Source organism: Botryllus schlosseri, chromosome 3, assembly GCF_051294905.1.
Source record: "Botryllus schlosseri isolate E-star chromosome 3, Bs_hap1, whole genome shotgun sequence".
Taxonomy (NCBI): Eukaryota; Metazoa; Chordata; class Ascidiacea; order Stolidobranchia; family Styelidae; genus Botryllus; species Botryllus schlosseri.
In genome coordinates this window covers 21,414,372-21,427,917 of record NC_137238.1, presented here as the reverse complement: position 1 = coordinate 21,427,917, position 13,546 = coordinate 21,414,372, and the positions used below count along the sequence as shown (strand labels likewise).

The 13,546-nt window shown below is 40.1% G+C and overlaps 1 protein-coding gene across 1 annotated transcript; it reads right to left on the bottom strand.

The window, feature by feature from the left end:
* Window positions 1–366: 366 nt before the first annotated feature.
* LOC145436098 (uncharacterized) lies at window positions 367–13,279 on the bottom strand. The gene is made up of 6 exons (XM_080313384.1): window positions 13,139–13,279; window positions 11,665–11,701; window positions 11,514–11,599; window positions 10,370–10,418; window positions 6,229–6,342; window positions 367–646 (listed from the first exon to the last, which is right to left on the bottom strand). The coding sequence occupies exons 1-6, from the start codon at window positions 13,151–13,153 to the stop codon at window positions 474–476; spliced, it is 474 nt and encodes a 157-aa protein (XP_080169510.1). The 5' UTR covers window positions 13,154–13,279; the 3' UTR covers window positions 367–473.
* Window positions 13,280–13,546: the final 267 nt, after the last annotated feature.

The window sequence follows — 13,546 nt, the reverse complement described above, 5'->3', positions numbered from 1 at the left end:
TGCTATCTTTGAGCTCGAATGTCCTGCAGCGATAAAGTGCCATGAAACCCATTGGCAGTCGGATAATTACGTTGTAAATGTCTCTGGCACTAACAAAATTGCAGAAGGGGAAGTCAAATTGATGGATGAACTTTACCAGAAGTGCAAGAGAAAAAATACTTGGAGATTGAATTTGTAGCAAATAATAACTTATGAATTGTAATTTTTTCACATTTGGACCAATGTCGAAAATTGGAATAAGTTTGTGCGTGACATTTTTTTGCGAGTTGAACAAAATATTTACAATTTTATTGTTTTCTACCAAAATGTTCATCAAGTCCTGCTACAGGCAAATTAATTTTTGTCAAGTCATAACCCTAACCTACATTTACTATTTTCATGGGCATAGTTTGAAAGAAGATATATTCATACAAATCAATTGCATTGAACTTATGATCACGTGATTCGTGAGATTCGATGAAGATATCTGGAAATCAACGAAGGTCATCTTCCAATAGACGAACAAAACTGTGGCACAGGTCATCGTAAATCTTGCGTATTTCGTACGAATGCGCTGCTTTTATCAAGCTCCTCGGAGTAAGGGTTTCTCCTTTGGCCTCAATCATATTGTTCAGGAGTGCAGTTCGTATTTCCGCCTGAGTTTGGTCTTGAATAAAACATATAAGGATTCAGTGTTACCTCCTCGCATCATTTACATATAGCCTATATTGGACGTTGGTAATTTTGTGTTGAGAATATACTTTCATTAAAAAATCACTCAACATAGAAAATGTTGAGTATGTTCATAGGCCGCATTATAACCATCCGACAGTGATGTAAACGTGTAACAGTTTCACTGTAATGACCCTCAGGAACAAGTCACTGGCATTGACACCTAATTCCGAGAAGTGAAAAGTGCACACTGAGCTCAGAGTTTTGTGGAAAAATGGACCTAAACGTAGTTATTCACAGAAGTGAAAATCCCAGTTAGAAACCGGTATATTTAGGCTACATCGAGAACATAATTTATACAAAAATGTATTTAAAATATCTGTGGTCGCACTTCATTTTCGCTAATGACTTAACATCTCCTCGGCTTCCAGAAAAAAGAACGAACCACGATATAAGAATGATGAATCAAATTTCGATGTCTGCGTTTACAGTTAACTATCATGTATATTTTCCACAACGCATCTACAATACTATTGTCATATTACGATTAAAACAAAGTCGTCATAGCAATATGCCAACGCGCATCTCATCGTTAAAGTCACTGTTTAGCAATTTATATAAATGTATTCAATCGACCAATCATCTTCATTTTGCCAATTCCATTATTTGCGAATAAATGTGTTGGTAGAATAGATCCTACGATCCATAGGCTTTATAATTGAGTATTCAGGTGAACAGGACGTGCATGGATTATTAGGTAACATTTTGGAATATGTAACTGCTCCGGCCCGCGACGCAGCTTGAGTTTGATACCCGACTCAATCGACTTGGAGCTCGACTTTGGCCACAGAGCCAGCATAGCAGTGGAGGTGCATACGTCATTTTAGTCAGCAACGCCAGAAGGGTACATGCAAAGGTATAAGCACGTGAAGGTAAATCACATGAACTGGATCATTGATTAGGCAGATCGAACGCAGCAACGATGTGAGCACGAGTAGCTACCCCTGTTCTTAATCAGGGCAATAAACTGACGGGCCGCGGCCGGCCCGAATTCAGACTTTTTCATTTTCAGTATTTACTTAATGTCATCCTACTCTTTGCAAATTAGCGGTAAAAGCTCTTACGACCGTTGGGTCTGCTTACAGCTACGAGTCCGCGTTTTCGAACATGAAATGTGCAGTGCATCCCTTGATTCCCCAATATCTATGGTTACAGAGTGACCACAAAACCTCCCTCATCTAATAAAACCGTGGCATGATCTTATTCTCCCAATTGCAACTTGTTTTGAACCATTCTAGTTTTTAAATGGATTTTGAAAACCGTCGACATTTTTGTGAAAATAAAAATTTGCTGCGATTTCAGCTTACTATTCAGAAATCCGTAAACCAGCAATATGCATTAATATTGCAAAGCCATGCCTCTGCAGTAGAATGTACCAGGACGGTAGTTTATGGTTTAATATAATCGTTGTGTTGACACGATGCTGCTGTCCGGAACAATAAGGTACGAACATACGGAGATTTCTTTTAGATTGAAAGGATTTTTGTATCGATTGAGTCTCCATCTCATCCGTCTAAGCCAGCGGTTCTCAATCTTTTTTGACACGCGCCCCCCTTGGCGATGGTCAAAAAAATCGCGCGTCCCCTGACCCCCCTTACATTTATCGTCATGTCAAAAAGAGCACATCTTCTAATACAGAGGTGGGCAACCTTCTTGCTAATCATGGCCGCATTTCGATTACTTATGTGGCCTAAGGCCGCATTTCAGGGCATAGCCGCAATGAACTATCTGGACGCAAAATACCTATGGTAAACTGTCCAAGTGTCCATATCCATTTCCGGTGAACTCCGAACTATTCTACTTTTCACAACGGCCTATTGTACGCACCGAAATCGCGAGTGGCAATGTTATGAATAGTTGTTGGGAGTGCATATTGTCGCGCAGGCCGCGGCAAATTTTAAGAGCCGCGAATGAATTTTTATTTCTTGAGGATTCCCATTCCTGCTACAAGTAAGAAAGGCGCTACTGCATTAAAATCGAAAAATGAAGTCTTGTTGAATTGCGCGGAGCGCGAAGAAAATTTCAAGATTAAATAAAATCTCGAAAATTCGGGAGTGAATTAGTAATTGCAATTTGCATCTGTATGTCTACATACTAATTGAATCAGGCGTCGACGGCCGCACAAATTCCCTTCTACGGCCGCATGCGGCCGTGCGGGCTGCCCACCCCCGATCTAATAGTATACATGAGGTATATGTTACGCCAATTTTGAATCTGCATTCCAGTTGTTTAGTCTTTTACATTGCTGACAAACTTCCCCAAACTTGTTTGAAAATAACAAAAAAAAAACATTGAAAATGACATCAATTAATTTCAAGGTAGGTTGCACTGAGACTAATCCTGATGCTAGTAGTGACTACAGAGAGCACGGCGTCGTTCTGTCCTGCCATGCTAAATTTGATCAGTATTGGAAATGAATTAAATTGTGTTGATTTATAGTCAAATTGAGGGCGAAACTATAAAGTAATGAATGACTTGCACGTGGGAATTTCTCTAAATCTTCAAAGAATAACAAAAATTTGTTCAAATGAAGTTGAAGTCAGCCTCTACTCCGTTGAGCGCGACTGCTGGAGTTTGAGTTTGACAAGCTTTCTAGAATACGAATTAAGTTTAATATCCAATAATCGTCTCTTCAGAATGGTTGTGAAACACATGTTTAGTCACAATTTATACAGACATTGACAAAATTGACAAAAATTTCTCGCGCCCCCCCCTGAGAGCCTCCCGTGCCCCCCAAGGGTGGCGCGCCCCCCAGGTTGAGAACCCCTGGTCTAAACAGTGTCTTATAATAAAGCCGAGAAGTTGGCCGTGCTACAAGTCGGCAGATACGGTATAAAAATGAAGAAAATAGACCTGGTGTAAATGACCATAGTAGTCGACAAACACTATGAATACCACAAAACAAACAACAACCGATTGAGTGTAAAGATATTTTGCCGGTACTGTATAACGCACCTAAGCTATAGTCACTCAGCAGATCAACTTCGACATGAAAATGAATTTAAGCATTTCGTGAAACAGGTCTGTGTAATGACTCGAATTGGTATTGTTGGTGAACAATATCCCCGCTGCGCAGTGCTGACACGGTCTCTGCGCACAGAAAATCTAAGCTGCGGACAAGAAAGATGAAGGGATGACCTTATTTTATTATCGTTACGCACTGTTGTCCAAGGGACCGCGCAGTGAGTTGGTGAATGAAAAGTTAGAGGGAACATTGCTGGTGACTCTATTTGACTCGAGTCAATTGGTGGATCGATTCTTGTACTCGAGTCCTTGTGCATGACTCGTTCAAGTCATGTGACTAGAGACGAAGACGGCTAAGACAGGAATTTCACTGTCAATTCGAAGAGTAGTAAAGTTCACTAAATTGTATTTCGTCTGTCAGTTCTGGTACTTGAAAAATTAGGCCAGACACCGTCAAGTGAGGAAATGTTCTATATTATAAATGCGACGTATTCGATATCACTGAAGCGTGGTTGTAAAAAGTGGGTTGAACATTACTTGAATTCGAAACTGAACAGTAAACAAAATCACTTGGATTCTGGCAGGAGTCTCAACACTCGATTCTCGATCCTCTGCTACCCGGATTTGATTAGGCGGTGAGTTAAAAATTAATCGGTTCAACGCAAGTCAGGACTATAAAAGTAGGGTTGACAGGTGACTCGAAACCTTGTGACGTGGTTACAACTCTGTCAGGAAGCACGTTACGAATTTCGCCGTGAAAGCGACTTTTCATAGTTCCTATGGCTATTATAATATACCCTACCTTAACTTATCAGAGCGCTACAGTTCTGCGCCAAATTTCGCCTGGAGATTTGTTAATCAAGAAGCTAATTTCAGCAGGATTGTCTTAACTGTAACAAGTCACCAGAGGTGGCCTAAGTAGTCAAGAAAGCTTATCAAGTGGAAGTAGCAGTAGCGACGGAAAATTTACTCAAGTACGAATAGAAGTACTTTTTCCATAAGCAACCTACAAGTACAAGTAGAATTGACTGACTTCAAATCTAACTCAAGTAAGTAATTAGTTGTAAAAACAATCGTAATTCGTTCGCAGAGATTGTCAAAAGCTGCAAATTAAGCAATGCGAAAGGTGCAGAGCTTGATTCATTTTCATGCATACCAGGAGCTATCCAATTTCGACAGCATAAGCATTCGTCCCATCATGGGATGAATATGTTAGTATTGATATAGAAATGCGATACTAATCCTCTGTTTACTTGAACAGCCCGCTTTAGAAAATATCATGGTATGGCGCCCTCCATATTTTACCGCCCGGGGTTTAGTCGAAGAGCAATCCGGAGAAATTGTATCGGATACGGTGATAACACGATTAGTAAACGTTAATAAAAAATATGGTGGATCGTAAAAATGCCACATTGTGTAGCTTTATTTCAGGAAATTAAAGGCATTTCTACAATTGCTTTAATACTTCAACATGTATGTTCTCGAGACAAAAGAACTGAAACTATTTAGAACTCAAAGTATGATACTGGGAATTTAAAGAGAAATATAAATTCTACTTCTAAAAGCGGAAAATGTATTCCATGTCTTTGATCCAGAAAGTTCCAAAGGTGATGTGCTAAAACAGGACTAAAGCTAAAAAAAAAAGCCAAAGTCGACTTTTCCTGATTAGGACACGCCATGAACTGCTGGATTACGATATGATAAGTAAATGCTAGATTGCAAAACATCAGTTTCAAACGTTATGATGGACCTTATATACGGTGATGAAATATTTGATATGGGTGACAATGCGGTGTGAACGGAACCACGCAACCCGCAATCTAAATTATATTCACCGATACTTTCGTGAAATCATATTGGTTACACCATATTCACTGTGCGCGAAGCGCGACGAAAATTCTGGACTTTACTCAAATTGTAGTAAAATTATATGTTGATACTCCGTGAAAACAGTCCCGAAATTCCTCAAGCTATCTTCTTGATTGAAGGATTAACTACTTCTACTTGACAAACTGAGTGAAAAGTAAGTAAGTAGATCACAAAATAATACGAAGTAGAAGTAGCTGGGAATTAGATCTACTTGAAAAGGTACCAAAGTAGCGGAAAACTACTTGAGTACTTTAAAAAGTAGAAGTAATTCGTTACTGACCACCTCTGCAACTCACCTCAACGGGGCTATTTATTACATCATATCACAGTGGCGAGATAGCGCAGTGGTATAATCCTCGGCTGCAACACCGATGGGTGCGGGTTCGAGTCCGACCGAGGTCGACTTCCGAATTCCTAAGTGCTAGAGCTTTACCTAGGCTCCTCCTCGCCACCTCATCCGCGTCTGCGGTGTCTTACAAAAGCCTAGAGGTGGGCCGTGCTATCAGTCGGCAAATAAGAAGAATATCAGCCTGGTGTAAATGACCATAGTAGTCGACAAACACCATGGATACCACACAACAAACATCACATCATTTTGATTTTTGATTGTAAGTTAGTGAGAATTGCAATAAATCCTGACGGTCTCCATCAACGGTTCAAATATCAACCATAACCAATACATACACTCCCTCTCGATGTCGGAAATCTTCACGTTGTCCAAATAGTCAAACTTCAATATAAACATCTTCAGGTGTGGGGTCTGAATGCCTGGGACCAAGTCAACGCACATTCGTTTCACTGTAAAATAATTCAATAGTTTCTGTTTTTATTTCATAATGCCATGCTCTCTACCAATCATATAAAGAAGGAAAGTAAATATATCATAGAACGCAAACGAATCTTCATTGTAATGATCCGAATTATTTCTAAATCAGCACATCCAGGACCATAGCAGCATTATGTCAACCCGCCACCAAGAAAAAAACTTTGGTCTTGACTGCCCTAGGTTGATCAAACAATCTTCTGAGAGGCTTCACCGCACAGATTTCTCTCTCTACGACTAGCCATGTCATTTCTACTCGAAAGCCCAAGTACTCAAGTCGTGACAATGCAGTGTGTATCGCGCGATTTGTTTTCAGATATGTTAATGAATCTAGCCCAGTGGTTCCCAAACTCTGGTACGCGTACGATTAGTGGTTCTCGGCCGAAGTCGTCAGAGTAGTCAAGAAAGCTACTTAAGTAGTAGTATGAGTAGCGAAGCTGAAATCTACTCAAGATCGAGTAGAAGTAGTCGTTTTAAAATCCTCCCAAAACTACTTCAAGTAGTATTAGAAGTAGCGACGCTAAAATCTACTCAAGTAATCAAGTCAGTAAGTAGTTGTGAGAAGCAGTCCTAAGTCCGCTCTCATGGGCTGACAAAAGTCGGAAACTGATCCCTTCGGACGGTACAGAAAGCCGGGTCCGTGCTGCTCAGTACAACGTTTCCACACATAAGTATTAGACCGAGGTCGACTTCTGAATCCCGATACCTAAGTGTTGGAGGCTTACCTAGGCTCCTCCTCGCCACCTCATCCGCGTCAGCGGTGTCTTGCAAAAGCCTAGAGGTGGGCCGTGCTATAAGTCGGCAGTTACGGTAAATAAGAAGAATATCGGCCTGGTGTAAATGACAATAGTAGTCGACAAACACCATGAATACCAAAAACAAACAAACAAACCGCATTGTTGGATGCAAATGATAGTTTTGATTTGGAGAAGCAGATCTAACCTTTTTTACCCCAATGCTCCATTTCAGATAAGGTTATGGAATTGTACCCTCCGCCCTCCGCCGTAGTTGAGGCGAAAAGCAATACTTGCGCGATGATTGTCACGTGGCACAACAATACGGTAGATCGTTAATGCTTTTTACATTTACTCCGTGCTCCGGACAAAGTACTCAGATTAATTAGAAGACCTCTCTGTAACGATGCCGTGCATACCGAGAAATACAACTAAGGAAATATATTTCATGAATTTTCTCCATACAGTATAAACGTTGGTTGACGCTCAACGGTGTAACGCTAAAAAGTTAAGTACCACCTTACCCTATTTGAACACTCGCAGTGGGCTAACGACTACATATAGTTCGAAATATTTTTTCTGTGCGATATTGACTGCGATGAAACATGTCATATGTGCGTGTGCGACAATAAGGTGTGAAAGGAACCTGCTACCGAAATAATTCTGACTAACACTTTTTCACGAAAACATACTTGTCACCCAATATCTATTTCGAGCGATGCACGACGAAAATTTTGAACTTTCCTTAACTCTAGTTATAGGGGAAGCGAGTGGCGCAGTGTGCTAAGCGACACCGTCACGACACCAATGGTTCTTGGTTCGAGTCTCGGCTCTACCATGTTTTTATGTGTCGGAGGTTATCATGGGCTCCTCATCGCCGATCCCGCTGTACTAACAGTGTGTTGAAAAACCCAGACACAAAGCAAGCCGCGCTCTCATAAAGTATGCAGCCGAGAACCGAAGACGGACGCATGCGAGAGAAAAGAGTGAAAGAGTGAATGCACTGGTTGAAAGTCGTCCAATGAGAAAAGCACTGCACGATGTTAGAAACTGAACTGCACCTATATCTGTGTCGTGACGCACAAGGCCTAAACGGCGAAAAGCGTCACTGTATAATACCTCTAACTCTAGTTATTGTTAAATACGAGCTAGCGAGATTGAAGCACATTGATTTGTAATTTGCAACAATCGTTGGTACTCCGCGAATAGAGGTAGAGAAAAACTACTTGAGTACTTCGAAAAAGTAGAAGTAATCTCGCTGCTGACCATCTTTTGGATTACACCTTACGTTAGTCGATCATAGAGAATAGCAGACATGGGGACGCCTATATGACAATCTAGTTTTCAAGTACACATTGTCTTCCTGATCTATGCCGAGAAATGAGCTGCCTTAGAAGTAACATTCCAATTACGAATCCAAATTGCAAGCAGCCCTTCGCTATCCACGTTCTTCATTGGTAGGCAGCTTTCTAGTAGCCTACTGCTTTAAAATGTAGGCGTGTAGTACAACATTTATGTTACCTCCGATAACTTTGAGAAGTCGATCAATAATAATATTTTCGGAATCAGTGCTATATTTATATTAGATTAATACCAGTTAATATAAATTCTGATCTATTTACGATGATTCGCGCTATCACAGGATGAATATTAGCCTACAATTTTTTAGTAAAATTATTGCGCCCACGACAAATCCCACGTAGTGAGTTCAAATTATTACTACCGTGACGTAGGACGTAGGATATTGGTAACGTAGGATATTGGTAACACTAATACGTGGAATTCGGAGTGCTCTCCATATTTTCTCAGCTCACATGCGTAGGTGGACCCAAACATAGCTGCTACAAAAGTGCATACATTAAAGCCTTCAATGATTCTTGGTTTTTTCTCTTGATGTTCGTGAATGACTAGATTTTAGCGCATCTCATCGTCAATAGCATACAATCTATAACCACTAATAGGAGCTGCAACTCAAGTTATCGTAGGCCTTGCACTGATATTATTCGAATGTAATTGTCGCACATATTTCGAATATATATATATATATATTGTTCGACTTCTCCAGTATCTGGCTAACAAAACGTTGCGCTTCACTCCTACATTTGAACGGTGGTATACTAGAAAGTTACTTACCAAACAAGAACATGGTTAGCTATGGCGTTTTTTTATTTATTTCAATTTCTAATTGTGAATGTCACATCCAAGGCAGTTCATTTTTCGGCATATATCAGAAAGACAATGTGTATTTGAAAACTGCATTGTCATACAAGCGTCGCCACGCCTGCTATTTTCTTTAATCAATCATGGTATCGCGCAATTCAAAATTTTGAGGCGCGGAATGTCGGTTAGATCGAATTTGCGAGTTATGTTAGTCGCCGTCACGACAGCTACTAAAAAATGTGAGGATTTTGAAAAGGCGGATACGAGACCCTAACCCTGAATAACCCATTGTGTTGGCCCCTCAAAGACATGTTTAGGCTGCTACGAGCATAATTATTCTGGACGTAATGAGAATTTACCAACAAGTTGCTGCAATATGGATAAATGTATTACAAAATTAAAAATTTGTTAAAACGCCATATCTTCCACCCAAAAGAGTCATATATGGCTCGCGAGCCATAGGTTCCCGACCACTGTTTTATGCAGTGCTCGCGTACAACCTACACCAGTTTCGCGCGCCGAGGGCGGTTAAAAATGTTTACACTCTTTATGACGACATAATAACGTATTTGACCTATGAGAGGCGTGATAACAAATTCTATTAAACTAGGCACTATCAGCCGTTTTCGTTCGCCAAGAGTCACAAGAAGAGCAACATAATAAATAACAACAAACAACAACAACAACAACAACAACAACAAAAGTCAAGTTATTTAATACCATAGCTGCATTTGTATATTTTCCACTATCTCGTCGATGCGTGGCACTCACGTAACACCTTTAACACCTTCGCATACCACTAGTAGTACGCGTACCACAGGTTGGGAACGACAGCCATACTGTATATAAAACCTAACCTACACGGTTAGCTGATTGATTTGGCGGCCGCACGTCACTGAGCAACACCATTATTTTGTCAGATGACGTTACAATACTGAAAGCAAAATTCGTTGTCTTGAGTGTCAGGAATACCGCTATGTAAACATTCGACAATGTAATCTTGGTAATCGAAGATCAAATTATAAAAATATCTCACCAATGGCTGTATCTGATGCAACTCGTGTTCTATAGGACATGAGATGCCTAAAACGAATTTGTATGTACTTACAGTAGTCTTGAGAAGTCAATGCTTGACGGAAGTCATCCGCAGCTCTCGTCTGTGGATGATGAGTCACAATTACAGTGAGACCAAAGAGAGACACAGCCACATTTTGATTAGCAATTAATATCAGGGCCCACCACAGCTAACAATAGTGGACGTAAATTGGATTTTAACTGGTAGGCCACTGGTGTCGCGACGAGGGCTGGGTGAATATGATTACCCTACTTTTGTCACCAGCTTCCCGAATATCGCAGTGAGGTTACTAAGAATTTGCCACTGTTCCTAATTTACATCAGTGATTCCCAACCGCGGCTCCAAGCTAGCCTTCTTGTGGCCCTGATTGACATCTGAATATGCCACTAAAATATTCTATACAGCTGTTGTTTGTTTTATGAATAGTTATAGTAAAGTTCTGTTCATGAATGGTAAAATAAGGGATTTGAGTGAGGCTATGTCTAAAGCCACCCAACGCCGCTTCTGAAAATCGTGAAAAAGATTCTTGCAGACTAGCCGTATACGCATGTATGAATATACCCATTAGATAAGTACATATCTTGCATTTTTCAGGTCATAGACCTTTATGGAGCGTCTCTGTGAAGGGTAAATTTCGACACAATTTTACTAATATCAAAATAACGACTCACATTCAAGAATAAATTGCGATAGGTCCAATATTACTCGACGTATTATGCTCCTCAAGCTTGTGCATTAAGTGCGGGAATATATTAAGAGCTATCACATATACGACACATGCTGTAGTAATGATATATGCATTTTAAGTTTATTTCAATGCATAGCACTCGCCAATCTACGTCTTTCCATGCTAAAAAACCTGATCTAGAATCTATACAAGTCGATGTAGAATGTACAATTGTACATGCATTTGAATAAGCTGGATGGTGGGATCCAGAGGTAGGCTAGCTGCTTTTAAATTTTCATTAGAAGAAGCCAACTCTATTGTTTTCATACGGCTCCATAAGTACTCGGAAGTTTGAAAAGCAGCTCCGACATCCAAAAAGGTTGGGAACCACTGATTTAGATCCAAGTTTCTGTCAACCCTGGTTGTATGCCTTGTCGATAGGAAAATTATCGTCGACCAGCACCAGCAGTCTGCATTCAACTGTATAGTAAACAACCAATTCCAACTCACCTCAATTTTTTGTCGGTCGGATGGATTCACAAACAAGCACAAGTCGCTCTGATCATGCACGTTATCACCACTAGCATGTTGCACCGCTGATAATTTGAATAGCAACATTAGCGCAAGCTCTTTCAGGTATAACCTAATTCATTTGTTCTACCTGTTTGTACTGGCTGCGACGACATTGGAGTCGAGACCTACAAATGAAAGACGTACATATATACTCAAGCATCATTCAATAGTGTTTTGACTATGAATAAGCTCGTGACTTGGATGTGTTTAACTAGGACTCAGCATATCGCATCAACTTGATAATGGGCGGCTGGGAATAACCATCCCTTTAGTTGAAAATGTCCTTCCTCACTGGCAATAATTGGTCGCTAGAATCACCATTAATTAGTTCTGAGACATGTTGAGCAGGAAGCAGGGTTGTAACTTGGTCACAAAAGTACGAGTCACCAACGAACTGGCATTCTATTTGTGGTCTCATAAATTGCACAAGGTACGTGTATTTGAATTTTCCATACCATTTATACAGTTGTGATGTCATTTCTCAATAATGTGTGATACTCGAATACTTGACTAGAAGCCTAATTCAGAATCGAATCCGTCACGTACTCGATTTCGATCAGCTCTAATATTGAGTCGAATCGGTTTCATCCATATTACTAGCATATGTATCACGAGTATCAGTGATGATTTCTTGAGTGGTCTCTGGATGCGTGAAACGATATGTCCGGTGTATGCACAATACATGGGGCTGTCAAATAATAGACCACATTCACGTATTTCTCCAGAAAATAAAAGAGTAGCAAAAAATAAATAAAATTGGAATTAAAATCAAAAATCAAGTGGAAAAACCCTAATAAATCCCACTGAATCAAATCAGCCTGAATTAAATCAGCCTATAAGTATGTCATCCATAAAAACAATTTTATTGAGACTATAATAAAAAATGTCATGTTTTATGAAGGTATAGGGTTGCCAAGCGGAGCTCAACCAGCCTGAATTGAGGTAAATTATTCCCATTCACTACTTATAACCTCTTGGTCCAGCCCGAGCTATTCACGGTGGCTGAATTCGTGATATCATGTCGTGGAATTCATTAATTTTTACGGGAGATGAGCGCCACTATCACTCTTTTAACATACTAATAACATTAAGCGTGAAATTATTGCGTCTTGGGTTGTGTTTGCGAGGTGTCGACTCCGATGCAGTTAACGTGTATGCCAGTGCTGCACTCAGCACTACATACATTAAAGGTATAATAGTGGTAGAGCCACGAAACTGGATGAGCTTCCGATATTTTATTGCAGTCTTTAATACCTCAATCGTTGTTTGTGGTTCGTTTTGCTGTAATCGTAACATGATTCACTATAGCTGATGGTATACTAATGCAATGTAACTCTGCTGGTGTAGCTTATCTTGAATCATTATTAAAATTCGTTTGTTTGTGTAACGCAACCTTCGTGAGCCTCGAATGTAGCAACCTACCATACTCAGTATCCTATAGAGTTTCTATCGGGACTTCGGCAAGACACTAGAATAGAGAGACATAGCCTACTCAATAAAAACAGGAGAAATTGCAGTTATCAAAAGTGATGAACAATAAATTTTTGAAATGAAATACTTGCCTCTGGATTCACCATGGAATGAGATCGTTTCCTGGCAAGCAGTTGGGATTCTTCGAAGATTTAACCGAGCTCAGTAAACTAAGCCGACACGAATTATCTAAACGTAGCAATTGAACAAGGAATTGTCAGTGTATGACATTTGAAACGGTGCGTTTGGATGAGGTTTTTGTTCTTATGTTTAGAGGTATTCATGGTATTTGTCGACTACTATGGTCATTTACATGAGGCCAATATTCTTTATCTTTATTCCGTAACTGCCGACTTATAGAACGACCCACTTCTAGCCTTTTTGTAAGACATCGATTGCTCGGATGAGGTGGTGAGGAGGGGCTTAGATATACCTTCAACGCTCAAGTATAAGAATTCTGAATTCGACTTCGGTCAGACTCGAACCCGCAACCCATTGGA

What these genes read in the sequence shown, in the direction of transcription:
- LOC145436098 (XM_080313384.1), bottom strand. An exon ending in GTCGCAGCCAGTACAAACAG is followed by an intron (nt 11,600 to 11,664) that starts GTAGAACAAATG and finishes TCAAATTATCAG; the next exon opens with CGGTGCAACATGCTAGTGGT. An exon ending in TTCCGACATCGAGAGGGAGT is followed by an intron (nt 647 to 6,228) that starts GTATGTATTGGT and finishes GTTTTATTCAAG; the next exon opens with ACCAAACTCAGGCGGAAATA.